Genomic DNA, 21743 nt, shown 5'->3' on the forward strand with positions numbered 1-21743 from the left:
AATCCTTATTTATACTTCTACAAATATTATACAAATAAATCCAACCTGAATAAACATTTATAAGCCACGAAAAGATTAAATAAAACATCTTCCTACCTGTGTGAAAGTGCTTCAGCCAGGGAGAATTCTGCAGCCGTTCGTGCCGCTGAGAGAGAGGGAGGGAGGGAGGGGGAGAGAGAGAGAGAGAGAGGGGAGGGAGGGGGAGGGGGAGAGAGAGAGGGGAGGGAGGGGGAGAGAGAGAGAGGGGAGGGAGGGGGAGAGAGAGAGAGGGGAGGGAGGGGGAGAGAGAGAGAGGGGAGGGAGGGGGAGAGAGAGAGAGGGGAGGGAGGGATGAGAGGGGAGGGAGGGGGAGAGAGAGAGGGGAGGGAGGGGGAGAGAGAGAGGGGAGGGAGGGGGGGAGAGAGAGAGGGGAGGGAGGGGGAGAGAGAGGGGAGGGAGGGAGGGGGAGAGAGAGAGAGGAGGGAGGGGGAGAGAGAGAGAGAGGGGGAGGGAGGGAGGGGGAGGGAGGGAGGGGGAGGGAGGGAGGGGGAGAGAGGAGAGGGAGGGGGAGAGAGGGGAGGGAGGGGGGGAGAGAGGGGAGAGAGGGAGGGGGAGAGAGAGAGAGGAGGGAGGGGGAGAGAGAGAGAGGAGGGAGGGGGGAGAGAGAGAGAGAGAGAGAGAGAGAGAGGGAGGGGGAGAGAGAGGGAGAGGGAGGGGGAGAGAGGGAGAGGGAGGGGAGAGGGGAGAGGGAGGGGGAGAGAGGGGAGGGAGGGGGAGAGAGAGGGGAGGGAGGGAGGGGGAGAGAGGGGAGGGAGGGAGGGGGAGAGAGGGAGAGAGAGAGAGGAGGGAGGGGGAGAGAGAGGGGAGGGAGGGAGGGGGGAGGGAGGGAGGGGAGGGAGGGGGAGAGAGGAGAGGGAGGGGAGAGAGGGGAGGGAGGGAGGGGGAGAGAGAGGGGAGGGAGGGGGAGAGAGAGAGAGGAGGGAGGGGGAGAGAGAGAGAGAGAGAGAGAGGGGGAGGGGGAGGGAGGGAGGGGGAGAGAGAGGGAGGGGGGGAGGGGAGGGAGGGAGGGGGAGAGAGAGGGAGGGAGGGAGGGGGAGAGAGAAAGAGGGGGGGAGAGAGAGAGAGAGAGGGGGGGAGAGAGGGAGAGGGGGAGAGAGAGGGGAGGGAGGGAGGGGAGAGAGAGAGAGGGGAGGGAGGGGGAGAGAGAGAGGGAGGGGGAGAGAGAGAGGGGAGGGAGGGGGAGAGAGAGAGGGGAGGGAGGGGGAGAGAGAGAGGGGAGGGAGGGGGAGAGAGAGAGAGAGGGGAGGGAGAGAGAGAGAGAGGGAGGGAGGGGGAGAGAGGAGGGGGAGAGAGAGAGAGAGAGAGAGGGAGGGAGAGAGAGAGAGAGAGAGGGGGGGGGCGTCGGATCGGGGAACAGGAGCGCGGGTCGGGTCAGTCGGGGTTTGCGGGAGCGGGTGTCGGGTCGGGGCGGCGGGGGGGGGAGCGGGTGTCGGGGTGGGGGGGGAGCGGATGTCGGGGGGGGAGCGGGTCGTCGGGGCGGGGGGGAGCGGGGGTCGGGTCTGGGCGGGGGGGGGGAGCGAGTGTCGGGTCTGGTCAGGCGGGGAGCAGGAGCTGGCCGTGGGAGGAGCCCCAGTGAGGCCATTGGGCCAGGGCTAGGGGCTGCGTGCTTCGGGCCCCTCCCACACAGTTCGGCGTCTGGAGCTACTGCACTTGCGTGCCGACTGTAGCGCGCATTTGCAGAGGTCCCGGCACTGTTTTCAGTGCCGGGATCTGGCTCCGCCCCCCCCACACAGCTTGTGCTGACTGCGCCAAGGGCCAGAGGACCTGTAAGTAGGTGCAGACTACCGAGGATTTTTTTAGGCGCCGTTTTAGGCGCGAAAAACAGGCGCCCAGCTCGGAGGGGCGCCCGTTTTTTTTCTTGTGGAAACTTGGGCCCTTTGTATGAGGAAGCACCCTACCGAATTTTGTCTTTTACCAGTTTGAACCTACGCTGCCGTATTGTACCAGCACAATTTTAACTTGAAATAGTGTTGTGGCCTTGCCTGTTCAATATTGTTTACTGTCTCCTATAACTTTTGAGGTCTGCTGTCAGACACAACCTGATTTTATAAGGAAGCCAAAATCGCATGAGAGAACCATTTTCTGTAAATGTGCAGCAAAGTGTTACATTTTAAGGATAAAATAACAATAAGAGAAACTGTTTTCCATAACTTTGCTTCTGCAGTATTCTATTTTTAAAAGGTGCACCTTTTTTAAAATGTGAAACTGCACTTATAATGGTTTCTATTCATAACAGATTAGCAAATGTTAAAATACCTGCTAGTTTTGGATCAGCAGTTCAAACCTCTGGTGTGTATTTTTAAATTTAAAATCGAAGGTGAAAAATCAGCCTGTCCATCTCATTTATTCAGATCCTGATATTCGTTACTGTGTGTTGGCCTCATTGGATGAGCGATTTGATGCCCATTTAGCCCAGGCAGAGAACCTGCAAGCACTATTTGTGGCACTGAATGATGAAGTGTTTGAAATTCGAGAGCTTTCCATCTGCACCATCGGTAGACTGAGCAGCATGAATCCTGCATTTGTGATGCCTTTTCTTCGCAAAATGCTGATACAGGTAAAAGTAATAAATGTTTGTTATTTACTAGTATGGATGAATTTCAAACTATATAATTTGCATCCAGCTAAATAATAACTACAACAACAACTTGTATTTATATAGCGCCTTTAAGACGCTTCACAGGAGTATTATGAGATAAAACATTTGACATCAAGCCATATAAGGAGAAATTAGGGCAGGTGACCGAAAGCTTGGTCAAAGAGGTAGGTTTTAAGGAGCGTCTTGAAGGAGGAAAGAGAGGTGGAAAGCCGGAGTGGTTTAGGCAGGACATTCCACAGCTTAGGGCCTAGGCAACAGAAGGCACAGCCACCAATGATTGAGCGATTATAATCAGGGATGCTCAAAAGGGCAGAATTAGAGGAATGCAGACATCTCTTGGAGGGGGAGGGGGGTGGTGGAATAGTTAAAGGAGATTATAGAGATAAAGAGGGGCAGGGGCATGGCCATGGAAGGATTTAAAAACAAGGATGAGTATGTTGAAATTGAGGCATTACTTAACCGGAACCAATGTAGGTCAACGAGCACAAGGGTGTTGGGTGAGCGGGACTTGGTGTGAATTAGGACAGAGGCAGCCGAGTTTTGGATCACCACAAGTTTACGTGGGGTAGAATGTGGGATAGCCAGACAGGAGTGCGTTGGAATAGTCAAGTCTAGAGGTAACAAAGGCATGAATGAGGACTTCTGCAGCAGATGAGTTGAGGCAAGGGCTGAGACCGGCGATGTGATGGAGGTAGAAATAGGCGGTGTTAATTATGCTGTAGATATGTGGTCAAAAGCTCATTTCAAGGTCAAATATGACACCAAGGTTATGAACAGCGTGGTTCAGTCTCAGCCAGAAGCTCGGGAGAGGGATGGAATCAATGGCTAGGGCACGGAGTTTGTGGCAGGGACCGAAAACAATGACTTCGGTCTTCCCAGTGTTCAATTAATGAAAATTTCTGCTCATCCAGCACTGGATGTCGAAGCAAAGCAAAAAGACAACACATTTAGTGTAACTGCTGAAAATAATACTGTGTCCAGCAAAGCATAAGCTAAGATCCAGTATTACACATTACCTGTTTCCTCTTCTCTTGCAAAATCCCTATAGTAGTTCTCCGTGTGCTCAATCAAGATTTGTACATCTGTGTACCATGTACACAGAATGGATGATACAGTAACCTGAGAGGACCGTGTCAAAATTCTGGAAAATAAAGGAAAGGGAGAAAGGAATAGAGGGGTAAGAGGGCAGAGTAGGAAGAGCTCATTAGAATGGGAGAAGGCTCATGTGAAGTATAAACAGTCATAGACCAGTTGGACCAAATGGCCTGTGTCTGTGCTGCCGATTCAATGTAATTCTTTGAAATCTGACAACAGAAAATCCTGGAAATACACAGCAGGTCTTCCAACATCTATAGAAATACAACATGGAATCGGGCATTTTGGTCCAACCACTCCATGTCATTGTTGACCCTTCATTCAAGCAAAATCGTCTTTTCCTTCATCCACCTCTCCAATCTAATTTGAATGTTGATATACTTTCTGCCTCATCCACTCACCTGGAAGAGACCCCATAAAGTACTGGAAACAGTCTACACGTATCTACTCTGTCCCAGCCTTTGTTTTAAGCACTTCTATTGTATCACCCTAAAATCTACATTGTTCTGACAAAAAGAGGCCAATTTTTTCAGCTCTTTGTATTTGTATGTTCTCATATCGGGCAGAATTCTGGAGAATCTGCGTTGTGCTCTCTTTCAAGCCTCAATATCCTTCCTATAGTGTGAAGCTCAATACTGCACACAGTATTCTGAGGTCTTATTAAGATTTTATATAGGCTCATCGTTACCTCTTGTCTTTACCCCTTGTGAGAAATGCTAGAATTTCATTCCTGCCTTATCAACCTAAGGTACTGCCTTTAATGTACTGTGAACATGTATTCCCAAATCCTTCCACTCGTCCACAACACCAAGCCTACTTCCATTCAGAGTATAATTACAGGTACTAATGTTACTTTTTTACCATGGTGTACCACCACATAATTAATGGCATTGATTTCAATGTTCTACTTTTTAGCCCATTTCCCCTATATTAGTACTCCTTGCAGCTTCTTCATCTTCTCATGAATGAACGATACCTGTTAGTTTGGTATAATTTACAAATTTCTATATTGCATCCTCGAGGACTATATTAAATTTATTGATATGCGCAATGAACAGAAGAGGCCTTGTAAAAAGAAATGACAGGTTAATATTTTGGATGTGGACCCGTCTTCAGGAACATTACTCTGTCATTTGTCTTTGCAGGTGCTAGCAGACCTGTCCTATTTCCAGCACTTTTTTGTGTTTATCCCAAAATCCTTATGGGAACTTTATTTTGCCAGTAGGTGGAGTGCATTTTTTAGGAAAAACTACTGAAAGTCAGTGTTTCAGTCTTGATTCCACACACTAGCATCGACATGGGATTTTTCGGGAGGGGGAGAGGATGAGAGATAATCAGTATTACTGGATGTGTACTAAGTGCAAAGAATGCATCTCATTTATGTAATTACAAGCAGTAATGAAAAAAACAAACAATTTGTACATTAATACTAAACGGTTTCAAAGTGTTTTTTCTACTTAATAGCAATCATTCATTCATTCATGTTGAGAGACTTTCAACAGCTTATTTTTTCATCCAGTTGAGATCTGTTATACCACTGTGAGAAGATACTGGGGTGCGGAGGGTGGGGGTAAGAGAATCAAAATGGGTAGACAACATGATAATATGCTACATAGAAATCTAGGAACTTGGTGTATTTTTAAACATGTTCTATTTAGAACTTTATCATAGCAAAGAAAACTGGAATGTAGAAGAAAAATTGCAAAAACTGTGTCTCGGTTACAATAGAATTCTACATCAGGGAATATGCTAGATTTAGAGCTGCGGCGGAGTAGTCACTACTCATTTATGTCGGGTGAAAATAGTAATCCAAGGTATTGTGCATAAGTATAGGAGTAGGCCATTCAGCCATTCCACCATTCAATTAGATCATGGCTGATCTGTATCTGAAATCCATTTATGAGCCCTTGATCCATATCCTTTGATGATCTTTTCAGCCTGTTCCTGCCCCACGGAACTGATTTATTCCTATCTCGACACACTTTTTTTCTCCCCTTGTCCAGTCTGTTCCCACCTACATCCACGACTCTTCCAATGCTCTCCACCACTTTAATTTCCAATTTCCTGGCACCAACTGTCTCCTTTTCACTTGATGTCCAATCCCTCTACACTTCCATTCCCCACCAGGACATAGAAACATAGAAAACAGGTGCAGGAGTAGGCCATTCGGCCCTTCTAGCCTGCACCGCCATTCAAAAAATGAGTTCATGGCTGAACATGCAACTTCAGTACCCCATTCCTGCTTTCTCGCCATACCCCTTGATCCCCCTCGTAGTAAGGACTTCATCTAACTCCTTTTTGAATATATTTAGTGAATTGGCCTCAACAACTTTCTGTGGTAGAGAATTCCACAGGTTCACCACTCTCTGGGTGAAGAAATTCCTCCTCATCTCGGTCCTAAATGGCTTACCCCTTATCCTGTGACCCCTGGTTCTGGACTTCCCCAACATTGGGAACATTCTTCCTGCATCTAACCTGTCTAACCCCGTCAGAATTTTAAACGTTTCTATGAGGTCCCCTCTCATTCTTCTGAACTCCAGTGAATACAAGCCCAGTTGATCCAGTCTTTCTTGATAGGTCAGTCCCGCCATCCTGGGAATCAGTCTGGTGAACCTTCGCTGCACTCCCTCAATAGCAAGAATGTCCTTCCTCAGGTTAGGAGACCAAAACTGTACACAATACTCCAGGTGTGGCCTCACCAAGGCCCTGTACAACTGTAGCAACACCTCCCTGCCCCTGTACTCAAATCCCCTTGCTATGAAGGCCAACATGCCATTTGCTTTCTTAACCACCTGCTGTACCTGCATGCTAACCTTCAACGACTGATGTACCATGACACCCAGGTCTCTTTGCACCTCCCCTTTTCCTAATCTGTCACCATTCAGATAATAGTCTGTCTCTCTGTTTTTACCACCAAAGTGGATAACCTCACATTTATCCACATTATACTTCATCTGCCATGCATTTGCCCACTCACCGAACCTATCCAAGTCGCTCTGCAGCCTCATAGCATCCTCCTCGCAGCTCACACTGCCACCCAACTTAGTGTCATCTGCAAATTTGGAGATACTACATTTAATCCCCTCGTCTAAATCATTAATGTACAGTGTAAACAGCTAGGGCCCCAGCACAGAACCTTGCGGTACCCCACTAGTCACTGCCTGCCATTCTGAAAAGTCCCCATTTACTCCTACTCTTTGCTTCCTGTCTGACAACCAGTTCTCAATCCATGTCAGCACACTACCCCCAATCCCTTGTGCTTTAACTTTGCACATTAATCTCTTGTGTGGGACCTTGTCGAAAGCCTTCTGAAAGTCCAAATATACCACATCAACTGATTCTCCCTTGTCCACTTTACTGGAAACATCCTCAAAAAATTCCAGAAGATTTGTCAAGCATGATTTCCCTTTCACAAATCCATGCTGACTTGGACCTATCAAGTCACCTCTTTCCAAATGCACTGCTATGACATCCTTAATAATTGATTCCATCATTTTACCCACTACCGATGTCAGGCTGACCGGTCTATAATTCCCTGTTATCTCTCGCCCTCCTTTTTTAAAAAGTGGGGTTACATTGGCTACCCTCCACTCGATAGGAACTGATCCAGAGTCAATGGAATGTTGGAAAATGACTGTCAATGCATCCACTATTTCCAAGGCCACCTCCTTAAGTAATCTGGGATGCAGTCCATCAGGCCCTGGGGATTTATCGGCCTTCAATCCCATCAATTTCCCCAACACAATTTCCCGACTAATAAGGATTTCCCTCAGTTCCTCCTCCTTACTAGACCCTCCGACCCCTTTTATATCCGGAAGGTTGTTTGTGTCCTCCTTAGTGAATACCGAACCAAAGTACTTGTTCAATTGGTCCGCCATTTCTTTGTTCCCCGTTATGACTTCCCCTGATTCTGACTGCAGGGGACCTACGTTTGTCTTTACTAACCTTTTTCTCTTTACAGATCTATAGAAACTTTTGCAATCCGTCTTAATGTTCCCTTCAAGCTTCTTCTCGTACTCCATTTTCCCTGCCCTAATTAAACCCTTTGTCCTCCTCTGCTGAGTTCTAAATTTCTCCCAGTCCCTGGGTTTGCTGCTATTTCTGGCCAATTTGTATGCCACTTCCTTGGCTTTAATACTATCCCTGATTTCCCTTGATAACCACGGTTGAGCCACCTTTCCTTTTTTATTTTTACGCCAGACAGGAATGTACAATTGTTGTAGTTCATCCATGCGGTCTCTAAATATCTGCCATTGCCCATCCACAGTCAACCCCTTAAGTATCATTCGCCAATCTATCCTAGCCAATTCACGCCTCATACCTTCAAAGTTACCCTTCTTTAAGTTCTGGACCATGGTCTCTGAATTAACTGTTTCATTCTCCATCCTAATGCAGAATGCCACCATATTATGGTCACTCTTCCCCAAGGGGCCTCGCACAACGAGATTGCTAATTAATCCTCTCTCATTACACAACACCCAGTCTAAGATGGCCTCCCCCCTAGTTGGTTCCTCGACATATTGGTCTAAAAAAACCATCCCTTATGCACTCCAGGAAATCCTCCTCCACCGTATTGCTTCCAGTTTGGTTAACCCAATCTATGTGCATATTAAAGTCACCCATTATAACTGCTGCACCTTTATTGCACGCACCCCTAATTTCATGTTTGATGCCCTCCCCAACATCACTACGACTGTTTGGAGGTCTGTACACAACTCCCACTAACGTTTTTTGCCCTTTGGTATTCTGCAGCTCTACCCATATAGATTCCACATCATCCAAGCTAATGTCCTTCCGAACTATTGTCTTAATTTCCTCCTTAACCAGCAATGCTACCCCACCTCCTTTTCCTTTTATTCTATCTTTCCTGAATGTTGAATACCCCTGGATGTTGAGTTCCTATCCCTGATCATCCTGGAGCCACGTCTCCGTAATCCCAATCACATCATATTTGTTAACATCTATTTGCACAGTTAATTCATCCACCTTATTGCGGATACTCCTTGCATTAAGACACAAAGCCTTCAGGCTTGTTTTTTTAACACCCTTTGTCCTTTTAGAATTTTGCTGTACAATGGCCCTTTTTGTTCTTTGCCTTGGGTTTCTCTGCCCTCCACTTTTCCTCATCTCCTTTCTGTCTTTTGCTTTTGCTTCCTTTTTGTTTCCCTCTGTCTCCCTGCATTGGTTCCCATCTCCCTGCCATATTAGTTTAACTCCTCCCCAACAGCACTAGCAAACACTTCCCCTAGGACATTGGTTCTGGTCCTGCCCAGGTGCAGACCGTCCGGTTTGTACTGGTCCCACCTCCCCCAGAACCGGTTCCAATGTCCCAGGAATTTGAATCCCTCCCTGCTGCACCACTGCTCAAGCCACGTATTCATCTGCGCTATCCTGCGATTCCTACTCTGACTAGCACGTGGCACTGGTAGCAATCCCGAAATTACTACTTTTGAGGTCCTACTTTTTAATTTAGCTCCTAGCTCCTTAAATTTGTTTCATAGGACCTCATCCCTTTTTTTACCTATGTCGTTGGTACCAATGTGCACCACGACAACTGGCTGATCTCCCTCCCTTTTTAGAATGTCCTGCACCCGCTCCGAGACATCCTTGATCCTTGCACCAGGGAGGCAACATACCATCCTGGAGTCTCGGTTGCGGCTGCAGAAACGCCTATCTATTCCCCTTACAATTGAATCCCCTATCACTATCGCTCTCCCACTCTTTTTCCTGCCCTCCTGTGCAACAGAGCCAGCCACGGTGCCATGAACTTGGCTGCTGCTGCCCTCCCCTGATGAGTCATCCCCTTCAACAGTACCCAAAGCAGTGTATCTGTTTTGCAGGGGGATGACCACAGGGGAGTCCTGCACTACCTTCCTTGCACTGCTCTTCCTGTTGGTCTTCCATTCCCTATCTGGCTGTGGACCCTTTCCCTGCGGTACGACCAACTCGCTACACGTGATACTCACGTCATTCTCAGCATCGTGGATGCTCCAGAGTGAATCCACCCTTGACTCCAACTCCGCAACGCGGACCGTCAGGAGCTGGAGGTGGATACACTTCCTGCACACATAGTCGTCAGGGACACTGGAGTCGTCCCTGAGTTCCCACATGGTACAGGAGGAGCATAACACCCGACCGAGCTCTCCTGCTATGACTTAACCCTTAGATACACTTAAATTGGCAACAACAATGTTAACGTTTACTCACTGTTATAGAAGAGAAAAAAGAAAAACTACTCACCAATCACCAGCCAATCACTTACCCCCTTGGCTGTGACGTCACCTTTTGATTTCTTTCTACTTCTTTTTTGCCTTCTCTCCCCGCTGCAGCTGCACAGGTACGCCTCTCGCTGCCGCTGGGCCTGAGGGCGCTCCGCTTGTTCCTTGAACAGAGGCCCAACCAGTCCCCATCCACCACCGCCCTCCTCCACCTGGCTGAACTTGTTCTCACATTGAATAACCTCTCCTTTGACTCCACTCATGTCCTCCAAATTAAAGGTGTTTCTATGGGAACCTGTGTGTGTTCTAGCTATGCCTGCCTTTTAGTTGGATATGTGGAAGATTCTTTGTTCCAGTCCTACTCTGGTCCCCTCCCTCACCTCTTTTTCCAGTACATTGATGACTGTATCGGTGCTGTTTCCCGCTCTCGCCCTGAACTAGAAAATTTGATTCACTTTGCTTCCAATTTCTACCCTTCCCTCACCTTCACATCGTCCATTTCTGACTCTTCCCTTCCTCAACTTCTCTATCTCTATTTCTGCAGATAGGCTATTGACAAATATTCACTATTAGCCCACTGACTCCCCCAGCTACCTGGACTAACTTCCTCCCACCCCTCTTCCTGTAAGGACTCCATTCCATTCTCCTAGTTTCTCCGTTGCATCTGTTCTGACGATGCCACCTTCCATACTAGTACTTCCGATATGTCTTCCTTTTCCCTCAACCGAGGATTTCCCTCTACCGTGGTTGACATGGCCCTCGACTTCTGCTCTCACCCCTTCCCCTTGAAATTGTTGAACTTGATGTTGAGTCCAGAAGACTGTAAAGTGCCTGAACAAAAGATGAGGTGGTGTTCCTCATCTTTCACCCCACCAGCCTCCACATTCAACAATCATCCTCCGCCATTTCTGTCACCTCCAGCATGATCCCACCACCAAACATATCTTCCCCTCCCCTCCCGGCATTCCGAAGGGACCGCTCCCTCCACAACACCCTGGTCCACTCCTCAATCATGCCCTCCCCTTCCAACAACACCTTCCTGTGCAAGCGCAGGAGATGCAACATCTGCCCTTTTTTACCTCCTCCCTTCGGACTGTCCAGTGCCCCAAACACTCCTTCCAGGTGAAACAACAATTTACTTGTACTTTCAATTTAGTGTACTGTATTCGCTGCTCACGATGTGGTCGTTTCCACATTGGGAAGACCAAATGCACATTGGGTGACCGCTTTGCAGAATACTTCCATTCAGTCCGTAAGTGTGACCCCGAGCTTCCGGTCGCCTGTCACTTTGATTCTCTGCTCCACTCCCACTCTGACCTCTCCGTCCTCGGCCTCCTACACTGTTCCGAAGAAACTCAATGTCAGCTCGAGGAACAGCACATCATCTTTTGTTTAGGCACTTTACAGCCTTCTGGACACAACATCGAGTTCAACAATTTCAGACCGTAACCCCTGCCCCAATTTTTTCCCCCTCTTTTTCTCTCTTTCATGCCAGCCGTTGATGATTCTGCCATTTCCATTTACACCCTATCTACACTCCTCTTTTGTTAATTTGCCCCATTACCATTTCCTTTTGCCTTGCAACATCATCCCTTTTATCTCTTAATCGCTCCTGCCTTCCACCCCATCACAGACCTTCCCTTTTGTTCTTTCCTCCCCTCCCCCTTTCCCTGCCCCTACACTTGCTTAACTTTTTCCAGTTCTGACAAAGGGTCATCGACCTGCAACGTTAACTCTGTTTCTCTCTCCACAGATGCTGCCTGACCTGCTGAATAGGTCAAGCAGCATTCCATCATTTTCTGTTTTTATTATCTTTGATAATCTTGCCTAATAAAAATGTGTCGATCCCAGACATGAAAATTTCAGTTGACTATGCCATTAACTATACTTCTATAAGATACCTCTTGCATGTCGTTTTTCAAGCCTTAGAAGCCCAAGGGGGAAAAATTGGCCTGGTTTGCCCCTCCCGTTAGCACCCGCAGGGGTCAGTAACTGGGCGATAAGGGGTTACGGACCGGGTGCGAAATCACCAACACTCGCGAACTCCCCTGGTGGTTTTGCGCTGGCACTAGCACTTCCCGTCTCGTTCTCTTGCAGCCCGTAGATTGTGACATCATCCGGTGCGCAGCACCCCGGATGTGATACTCACTTCCGCCACCTGCAGCATCGGCGGGTATCAACAGCGGCAGCTGCAAGAGGCGTTGTCACCTCGGCTGGCCGCTTGGGAGCGATATTTAAAGGCGGTGCTCAGGTTGGGAAAAACATATTTATATCTCCATTCTGGTGCCTCCTGATTTCTTTTAGAGCATAAGACATAAGAAATAGGAGCAGGAGCAGGCCATTTGGCCCCTCGAGCCTTCTCCGCCATTCAATAAGATCATGGCTGATCTGATCATGGACTCGGCTCCACTTCCCTGCCCGCTCCCCATAACCCTTTACTCCCTTATCGTTCAAAAATCTGTCTATCTCTGCCTTAAATATATTCAATGACCCAGCCTCCACAGCTCTTTGGGGCTGAGAATTCCACAGATTTACAACCCTCCTGAGAGAAGAAATTTCTCCTTATCTAAGTTTTAAATGGACGGCCCCTTATTTTAAGACTATGTCCCCTAGTTTTAGTTCCCCTTATGAGTGGAAATATCCTCTCTACATCCACCTTGTCGAGCCCCCTCATTATCTTATAAGTTTCAATAAGATCACCTCTCATTCTTCTAAACTCCAATGTGTATAGGCCCAACATGCTCAACCTACCCTCATAAGTCAATCCCCTCATCTCCGGAATCCGGAATGCCCCCGCGATTGCTCAGCCCTGCACTGAGTGCTTGGGGCTGCTATGCACGTAGCGCAGATGCTGTGGCCCAACAGACACAGCCTGAGGATTCATTCAACGCAACATTGTCCCTTCCCTTTAAGGGAGGGAAGTAGCCTGTGAAGAAGGGAGGGAAGTAGCCTGTGAAGAAGGCAGCGTTGCCCCGAACCTTGCTCAGAACTCTGCTGATACCCCCTCCTCACTCCCTTTAGCGCTCTAAGGGAAGTGGTAGCGCTTGATTTAGCGCTCCACTTCCCTCTTGGAGCGCTAAAGTGGAAGTTCCCGGCACCCTCGTATCTTTTCCGCACGGCGATACTTTTGCGCTCCCTGAAAAGTTAGTTTCCCAAACGGGGCAGAATGAAATTTTTAGCCTCAAGTTTCTCCAGTTTTTCCTTGTAATTCAGACTCCTGACACTTGCAGTCAGTCTTGGCACTTTTTTGCACCGTTTCCAATGTGGTCCTCGTTCTCAATGACCAAAAGTGGACTCAGTACTTAAGGTGTGTTACCAGAGCACAATACAGTTTGATCATGACTTTCTCTGACTTGTATTCTGCTGCTTTGGATGAGTAGTTCAATATTCGATTGGTTCTGCTCTGCTGCACGACATTGTTTGAACATGTTGAGTGATAAATCTACTAAGATTCTTAAGTTTCTTTCCACTTCATGTTTGCGTACGTATGCAAAGTCGATGCGTTCGTGTACACCAGCAGAGTGAGTCTGTCCACACTGAATTAGTTGTTCAGCTTGTATTACGGTAGAGGGGAAATCAAAATGTGTGTCTTTCTCAGATTGTGCTTGGAGGCTCTGAGAAGCAAGCTGAAGAATGGCATCAGCAAATCCTTAGAGCAGGGTTCCCACCCGCTGGCCTTAATAGTAACTCCCCCATGACCGACGGGAGAAGGTTTGGGAGGGGGGGGGGGGTGGTTGTTAAAAAAAAAGAAGCCAACCCACCGCATACAAGTCTGCCGCCATTTTCATAACAGCAAGTTTCGTGGCGTGCGAGTATCCCACCGTGGCGAGGTGGGAAAACCTCATTAACTTACTTAAATCAGGCACCCACAGTGTAACTGGGAGCCTGATGTAAATTTAACAGTTGCCACGCAGGTTTCCCTGGGCCTATCTCTTTGTCCCACCGCCCCCTCCTGCCCCAGCCACGACTATGGCGGACCTCCTCAACCTCCACCCTGCAAGCTCCAATCTCTGGCATTCCCACCTCACGATTGCTGTTCCCAAGGGTCCCCACCTGCATCCTCCTGCTGCTGTTTTTCCCGCCCGGCAGCCGGCCAGTCTGTCTATTTGGCGGGCTGTCGGGCGGGAAACGGAAGAAAAAAATTGTAATGAGGTCCTGCTTTTAAATTTATCCCTGGCCGCTTTCACTGTCCTCGCACCCTCCCTGTAAAAATTGGGGCCACTCTCTCAGATGCAGGAGGTGATACGGTATAGGGAAAATAGAAAGATTTAGTTCCATGAAAGGAAGTAAGTTGGAACATGCCATTTCCCTTGAAGTCTCCAGTTTGGAGACTGGAAATGTTATAATAAATCGAAACACAACTGTGAGGCACTGTTTGCAGGCTGAATCGTTGCACAGTCAAGGTCTCTCTCAGGCCTGCCCCAAGAGGAAATGAAATAATTTCTAAATTGTCTGGTGACCCTTTCAGTGCAAATTCAGAACAGATGTCAAACTTTAAGGGTCTTGGTCTTATTTTATAACCTATGCTGATTTCTTCTTCTCAGTTTCCACCAATGCCACTAACTGATTGGATGCTTGGAAGCATATGATATTGACCCGAGGAGGCCAAGCCTTCTGAATTTCCATCCTCTGCATTGAGTTGTCAGTGCTATAATCCAGCCTGAACAACTGGATGTTGGTAATTATTTAATATCCTTTGAGAGCAGCCCTAATAGTCCTTTTCTGTGCAATGATTTGGGAATGAGGGATAGTAGGAGCCTTATTAGTGGCACCAGCATAGTTAGAAAACTTTTATTTGGAATAGTTCCGTTGCCATCTGATTTGGTAACTACCGTCATTTTTCAATGTTCAGTATTGTTTCTTTGCGTTCTGCAAAATGCATTAACTGTACAAGGTTTCCGGAAAGCTTTTAAAGTACTCTGCATTATGTGATGTTTTTCATGATCGTATTTATTCCTTTTCTTGAAAGGGGTTCTGAAATTGGAAAAATTTAAATTTTAAATCTGGAAATTGAAATTTTAATTTTTAAATTTAGAAATTTTGCCACCTGGAAAATAAGCCTGCTCTTGATGGGCTGCTTGAAGATTCTGTTTTACTAACTGTTGTGAGATGCTTTACTTGGTGTGATGTAGGAGCACATTGTTCAGGGCTTTGGGACAACTACCCTCATTACACCTGTTTTTGTTCTTGGAACTGTAGTAGTTTCATTGTGATTCTTGAAACAACTTTGAGTCTATTGGAGCTTTTCAATATCATCATTCCTATTTTTCTAAGAACCAATTTTCCTGCACTACTATTACTTTCCAAGGTAAACCTGAGCAAATCTGTCATTATTTATCTCTTTCCAGTTCTAATATAAACTAAAATAGTTTTAAAACAACTGATTACATTTATATAGAGCCTTTCAAATAATAAAACATCGCAGGGAGTTTTACAGGAGGAGCAGTGGACACTCAACCAAGAAGTGGGAGAGATGGGGGTGGTGAGCAAAAGCATGGTCAAAACACTTGGGTTTCAGGATGGAAATACACCATTACACACTGATGTGAAGCAGAAATAGTTTTGGCATAGCGTGATGACATCTACACCAACAACCTCACAAGCAGGAATTTATTTTGCAGAAAATAACTTCATTTGTACCACTTTAATTACATTCACTTTTTAGGATATTTTTATTTTACTCTATTTCCCTGGGATGGTAATGTATCCAATATCCCTGGCATGTAGTGAAATGTTATTGTTGATAAAATGCAACTTGAAAACATGTCCAGATATTATGGGCCCAAGTTTGCCCCAACGCTTAGAACGGCGCACCTCCGTGAGTTGCGGCGACTTTTTAAAACAAAAACCGCGCCTAAAAGTTACCGTGGTATTCTCCCCGTAGCTGGAACGATGCAGGCCCTTGGCGTCGCGCAGCAGAAGGAATGGGGGGCGGAGCCAAGTCCCGGCGCTGAAAACAGTGCCGGGATCTCTGCACATGTGCGCTAGAGTGTGCACGCATGTGCAGTAGCTCCTCGCCCCCGAATCTCTGCAGGCTATGTGGGAGGGGCCCGAAGTACGCCGCCCCTAGCCCTGGGCTCACCGCCATTTGATCAAGACTGCTGTGGCTGTCCGCAAGCATTTGGGGAGGAATAGGAAGGATAAAGATGCCAAGTTCCGTTTGATTCTTATTGAGAGCAGAATCCACAGGCTAGCTCGTTATTACAAGTCCAAGAGGGTACTTGCACCTAACTGGAAGTAAGAATCCTCCACAGCTTCAGCACTTGTAGCCTAAGAAGTTGGTTTATTGGATCGAAAAAAAAACCAAAATTCTCCCCACATCCCCCCCCCTCCACCCCCACTGACCTATACAGACCTGGCTTCCAACAGAGATATTTAAAATGATAGCTACAAATCAGTCAGTGTGAATCTGCAGGGGGCAGTCATAGCTGTCCATCGACTGGATTCACTCCCATTTCATTGCTCAGTTGTACCCTTGCTTCGCTTTTAGAGAAAGAAGTTAACTTTGCAGGTCAAGCACTGAAATGCAATTCTGTGGAAGGGATAATTGCCGTCAATTAAAGTCTATATATGGCAGCTTTTGGGTGACTGCAGGCCCTTTCATACAAACTGTCATGTATCCCACATGGCTACTGTTTGTACTATCACAAGATGTGCCACCAGAGGGCTCAGCAATGGGAGACTTGTAGGTTACCTGTACAGGTGTGCCTGGCCTAGTATAAAAGGCAGGCCACCAGGTGTGATCCTCACTCTGGAGTTATCAATAAAGGACTAAGGTCATTACAGTTCAAGTACAACACATTGCCTCGTGGAGTCATTATCAGAGCATCCTAGGACATAACACAAACCATTCTTGGCATTTGACCCAGAAGCTGACTTTGTGCTTCACCTCACTAAGCTGCAAGGTTATCAGCAGGGTTTTGGACCGTTTCCAGACACATTGCCTTACACGTGACTGATTGCCTTACACTATGTGAGCGCACAGATCTCTCCTGCTGGCTGCGAGCCTCCCGCCCCTAGCCCTGGCCAAAGGGTTTTTCCGGTGCGTGCTCCAGTCGGCAAGGTAGGACTTTTTATTTCTTATTACTTGATTTATTTTTCATTTATTATTCTTTATTAATTATGATGGTTTCTATGGTTCTTCATCGTTAAAAGTGAAGTCTTTAATGCTTTGGAGAATCCTCTAACTTCCCTGCTCTTTCCCCCCCCCCCCCCCCATCTCTGGCTACCTGTGCTGATCTCTTAATTCACCGCAGGGTTTTTCAGAACGTACAAAAGTGGCCACTTTGGCTTAAGTTAGTTTGGAGTAAGTTTTAGCTGGCTAAACTTGCTTAAATGGCTAAAACAGATGTAAGTGGCTGGTAACGTCCCCTTTTGGAAAAAAAAACTTAACTTTAAAAAAAAACCTAACTAACTCACTTACACTGGAACAACTTAAGTGGGGAGTATTGTGATTTTTAAGTTATTCCAAAAAAATCCTGTTGCTCCAAAAAAACAGAGCAACTCCTGGGGAAACTTGGGCCTGTCTTTGGTAGTCTGTATGTGGTGGAAGCAGTCTGGAAAGAAGACTGAAAGAGCTGACACTTAAGTGCTTCATAATGAACGCTCATTTTTCAGCCATGTAACTCGATACTTCAAAGGCTTCCAGTTGTATTTTTTTAATAATGTTGACATCATAATATAACAGACATAATGAGTTTTTTTGCAAAACATTGGTTTCTGCCACATTTCTCGATGTTTGTGATTTGAGTTGCTTTTTAAATACATCTTGCAATTTAGGATTTAAACAAAAGCAGTCTTTCAGAGGTTGCAATCTAAAGACATCATTAGTGTGCACTTCAACATAGAGTAACTCTTACTAAATGAGAACACGTGTGTGGTCTGGCAGCTGTGATTATCCAAACTCTCAATTGTAGTTCCAGCCAGCTTCCTAGTACGATTTATTGATCTTCCCTCCTCCAGCATGCCAATGATTCTCTGTACCAAGGGCTCCTTCTGCAAAATGCATGAGCCACATTTATAGTTTACACACTGTAATATCATTGCCATTATAGAACAAAAACTGACACCTTCCCACTGACTTTGAAAGTTGGTTATGACTTGACACTCCTCTAAGCCATCTCCACTAGTGATTTCCATTGGGTACTGCCAGATTCTCAATTATATCTGCAGTAAACACTTCTAAATACCAATTAGTTGTGTCTGCCTGTCTGACTCAGCTGCTCTTTGTGCATTTTCCAATATTCTGTCTCACAGAGAACCAGTCACCCACTATGGGAAACCATGTTGCTAGGATTTTGCCTCTCTGCCAGAAATGCTTCCAGTTACTGCCAAAATCCAGAATTATATATCTTTGCATATAAATGATTAATATATTTCTAATTTATAGACATTTATAAATAGAACATACTACATGTGGAGAAGAGGATATGAGGATAGTGCAGAAAAGTGAAATTGAGGTAGATCATCAGCCATGATCTTATTGAATGGCGGAGCAGGCTCGAGGAGCCGAATGGCCTACTCCTGCTCCTAATTTTTATGTTCTTATTATGAGGTACTTAACTGCAACATTGTGGTAAGTGTTTAGGCCTTTGCCATTCAAGAGAATACAAATTTTTTCAGACCACCCCTAGGTATAGCTTGTATACCAGAGCCGTGGGAGAATCTTCTGCAGATTGTTGTTGGAGCCAGTAGTTTGCATCAATTCTTCACTCTGCAGATATTGATGTGGTCTTTATAATCATAGATTGCCTCATAAGCCCTCTGAGAGACTGAAATGTGAATGTACACAAATCAATTGTTATCAAAAATAAAGAATGTGCTGACCTTTTTAAAAAGTGGACGTCGCTGGCAAGGCTGGCATTTATTGCCCATCCCTAATTGCCCTTGAGAAGGTGGTGGTGAGCCACTGCCTTGAACCTCTGCAGTCCCTGTGGTGAAGATACTCCCACAGTGCTGTTTGGGAGGGAGTTCCAAGATTTTGATCTAGTGACGATGAAGGAACAGCGATATATTTCCAAGTCAGGACGGTGGGGAACTTGTAGGTGATGGTGCTCCCATACACGTGTTGCCCATGTCTTCTAGGTGGTAGAGGTCGCGAGTTTGGGAGGTGCTGCCGAAGAAGCCGTGGTGAGTTTCAGTCTATTTATAATTTCTTTGTGATTTCTAGATTTTAACCGAACTGGAGCATAGTGGAGTAGGTCGAAACAAAGAGCAAAGCGCCCGAATGTTGGGCCACCTGGTTTCAAACGCCCCTCGTCTTATCCGCCCATATATGGAGCCTATTCTCAAGGTAAGTGAGCGGGAATGACAATTCCTGCAGTGATGATCAGTGTAAAAAGATTAAATTGTCATTGAAAGTTTAAAATTGTTTCATATGTTGATGTTCATTAACAAGAAAGAGCACATTATCAGATGTTGGGGGGAAAAAACAACATATTTGCTCTCAAGTGACTGTGTGCTTCCTTCCAGGCCTTAATCTTAAAACTGAAGGATCATGATCCCAACCCTGGTGTCATTGTTAGTGTCCTGGCTACAATTGGGGAACTTGCCCAGGTAAGGTTGATATTACAGCATGGCTACTTATGTACAATACAATTTGTTGCATTTAAGGACCAGAGACTTAAATACAAAATGTGCAATGTAATACTGTTAGAATGAAATGGAATTATGTAGGAGGATTACTCTGGCAATGAAGTAATAGGTGGGGAAAATAAATAAAGAACGAACAAACAAACATGCATTTATATAGTGCTTTTCACATCCTTAGGATGTCCACAAGTGCTTCAAAACCAATGAAGTACGTTTGCAATGTAGTCAGTTATTGCAGGTAAATGCGGCAACCAATATGTTCACATCAAGGTTACACAAATAGCAATGTGATAACTGACCAGTTAATGTGTTCACCTTCACTTGTTCCTCTTTGAATAATGCCATGCGATCTTTTATGTCCATCTGAATAAGCAGATAGGAGTCTTGGTTTAATGTCTCATCCAAAAGATGGCACTTCGGACAATGCAACACTCTCTCAGGACTGCACTGCAGTGCCAGTCTGGACTGTGCTGAAGTCCTGCAGTGGGGCTGGAATCCTATCAGAAATTTTGACCCAGTGTTAATGTTGTAGGATGAAATGCTGCTGTTATGTTTAGTGTTTCATGACTGGTTGACTGAATCAGCCATTGTGACAACAAAGGATAGTTTTGTTATTCGCTATTTTCTTAACCAGGACAGGGAATTTGTCAGACAAATGCCGGCAAAATTGGAAAACTAGATATGATCAATTTATCAATCAAAAATCTGCTATTTATGATTTATCATTGAGTATTTTTGGTGGATATTTTAGTTGCCTATTGATCTTTCTGGCTTCATATGTATGTAGGATGTAAGAAATTTGAGAATTAGTTGATATTCTAAAAATGTTATTTAGCAGTACTTTGTTTTGGCTATTTGTAACTGCCAGACAGACTTTCAGGTTTTTAGCTACATTTGATCTGCAACATCATATATATTAGACCCATGTACTTAAGATGCCTTTGTAATTGCAAAATCATTTGTGCTATTGGTTAAAATATTTTGCTACTTTTATGACTTGCCTTCAAGTATGTTTCTTGAAGATAGAATGGTGACTGGCCAGTTGTAAAATTGAACATTTAAAGATTGCTTATTTCAAATCTGTATCAACTGATAGCTTTTTTTAATTTGAGGAGCCTTACAGTCGGTAATGTTTGTTCCTGAAGGTGAGTGGACTGGAGATGAGAAAGTGGATGGATGAACTATTTCCTATCATAATGGACATGCTTCAGGATTCTTCGTCACTTGCGAAAAGACAGGTAGACCACTCTGCACATCCGTCTATCGATATTATAGCTGTGCTTCTTTGCAATAACAAACTAACTGACTACTTCACTGGAATGTTTGGAAAGTTGCAAGTTAAGCATTTTAATTTTCTGGATATAGGATGGTGATGTACATACGTGCCTGTATGTGAGAAAACAATTAGAATTAACCTGATAACCTAAGAGTCTTTTGAGCGTTGAATATTTAGCTATGGTTATCTAGTACTTTGAGTACCTTCGTTCCATGCCTTTGTTACCTCTAGACTCGAATACTTCAACGCACTCCTGGCTGGCTTCCCACATTCTACCCTACGTAAACTTGAGGTCATCGAAAACTCGGCAGCCCGTGTCCTAACTCGCACAAAATCCTGATCACCTATCATCCCTGCGCTCCCTGACTTACATTGGTTGCTGGTTAAGCAACGCCTCGATTTCAAAATTCTCACCCCCTCCCTATTTCTTTAATCTCTTTCAACTTCACAACCCCCCGAGATGTCTGTGCTCCTCAAATTCTGCCCTCTTGAGCATCCCTGATTATAATCGCTCAACCATTGGTGGCCGTGCCTTCAGCTGCCTGGGCCCTAAACTCTGGAACTCCCTAAACCTCTCCGCCTCTCTTCCCTCTTTTAAGACACTCCTTAAAACCTACCTCTTGGTCAACTACCATAATTTCTTATGTGGCTCGGTGTCAAATTTATCTGTTTTGTCTTATTACACTGCTGTGAAGTGCCTTGGGATGTTTTATTACGTTAAAGACGCTATATATAAATAAGTTGTTGCTGAAATGGTTATCTTATGTGCTGATTCAGCATGAAATAGAAACATGGTTATTCCAGTTGCAAAAATACAGAGTAAACTTTATGAAGAAGTCACCTTTGTTTAAAATCTTTGCAAAGTAGCATGTTCAGCTGCTATGGATCTGGATTATGTGATGGGCTACAGCTCGTCTATTCTTTT

General features: G+C 45.6%; 1 protein-coding gene across 1 annotated transcript in view; it reads left to right on the forward strand.

Moving 5' to 3' along the window:
- Positions 1–21743, forward strand: part of mtor (mechanistic target of rapamycin kinase) — a 269702-nt gene that overhangs the window by 17398 nt on the left and 230561 nt on the right. Inside the window, exons 8-11 of the mRNA XM_070874034.1 lie at positions 2391–2596; positions 19121–19243; positions 19423–19506; positions 20688–20780. Coding sequence (XP_070730135.1) covers positions 2391–2596; positions 19121–19243; positions 19423–19506; positions 20688–20780 — 506 coding nt within the window. The remainder of the gene's footprint in view (positions 1–2390; positions 2597–19120; positions 19244–19422; positions 19507–20687; positions 20781–21743) is intronic.

Source organism: Pristiophorus japonicus, unplaced genomic scaffold, assembly GCF_044704955.1.
Source record: "Pristiophorus japonicus isolate sPriJap1 unplaced genomic scaffold, sPriJap1.hap1 HAP1_SCAFFOLD_650, whole genome shotgun sequence".
Classification (NCBI taxonomy): domain Eukaryota; kingdom Metazoa; phylum Chordata; class Chondrichthyes; family Pristiophoridae; genus Pristiophorus; species Pristiophorus japonicus.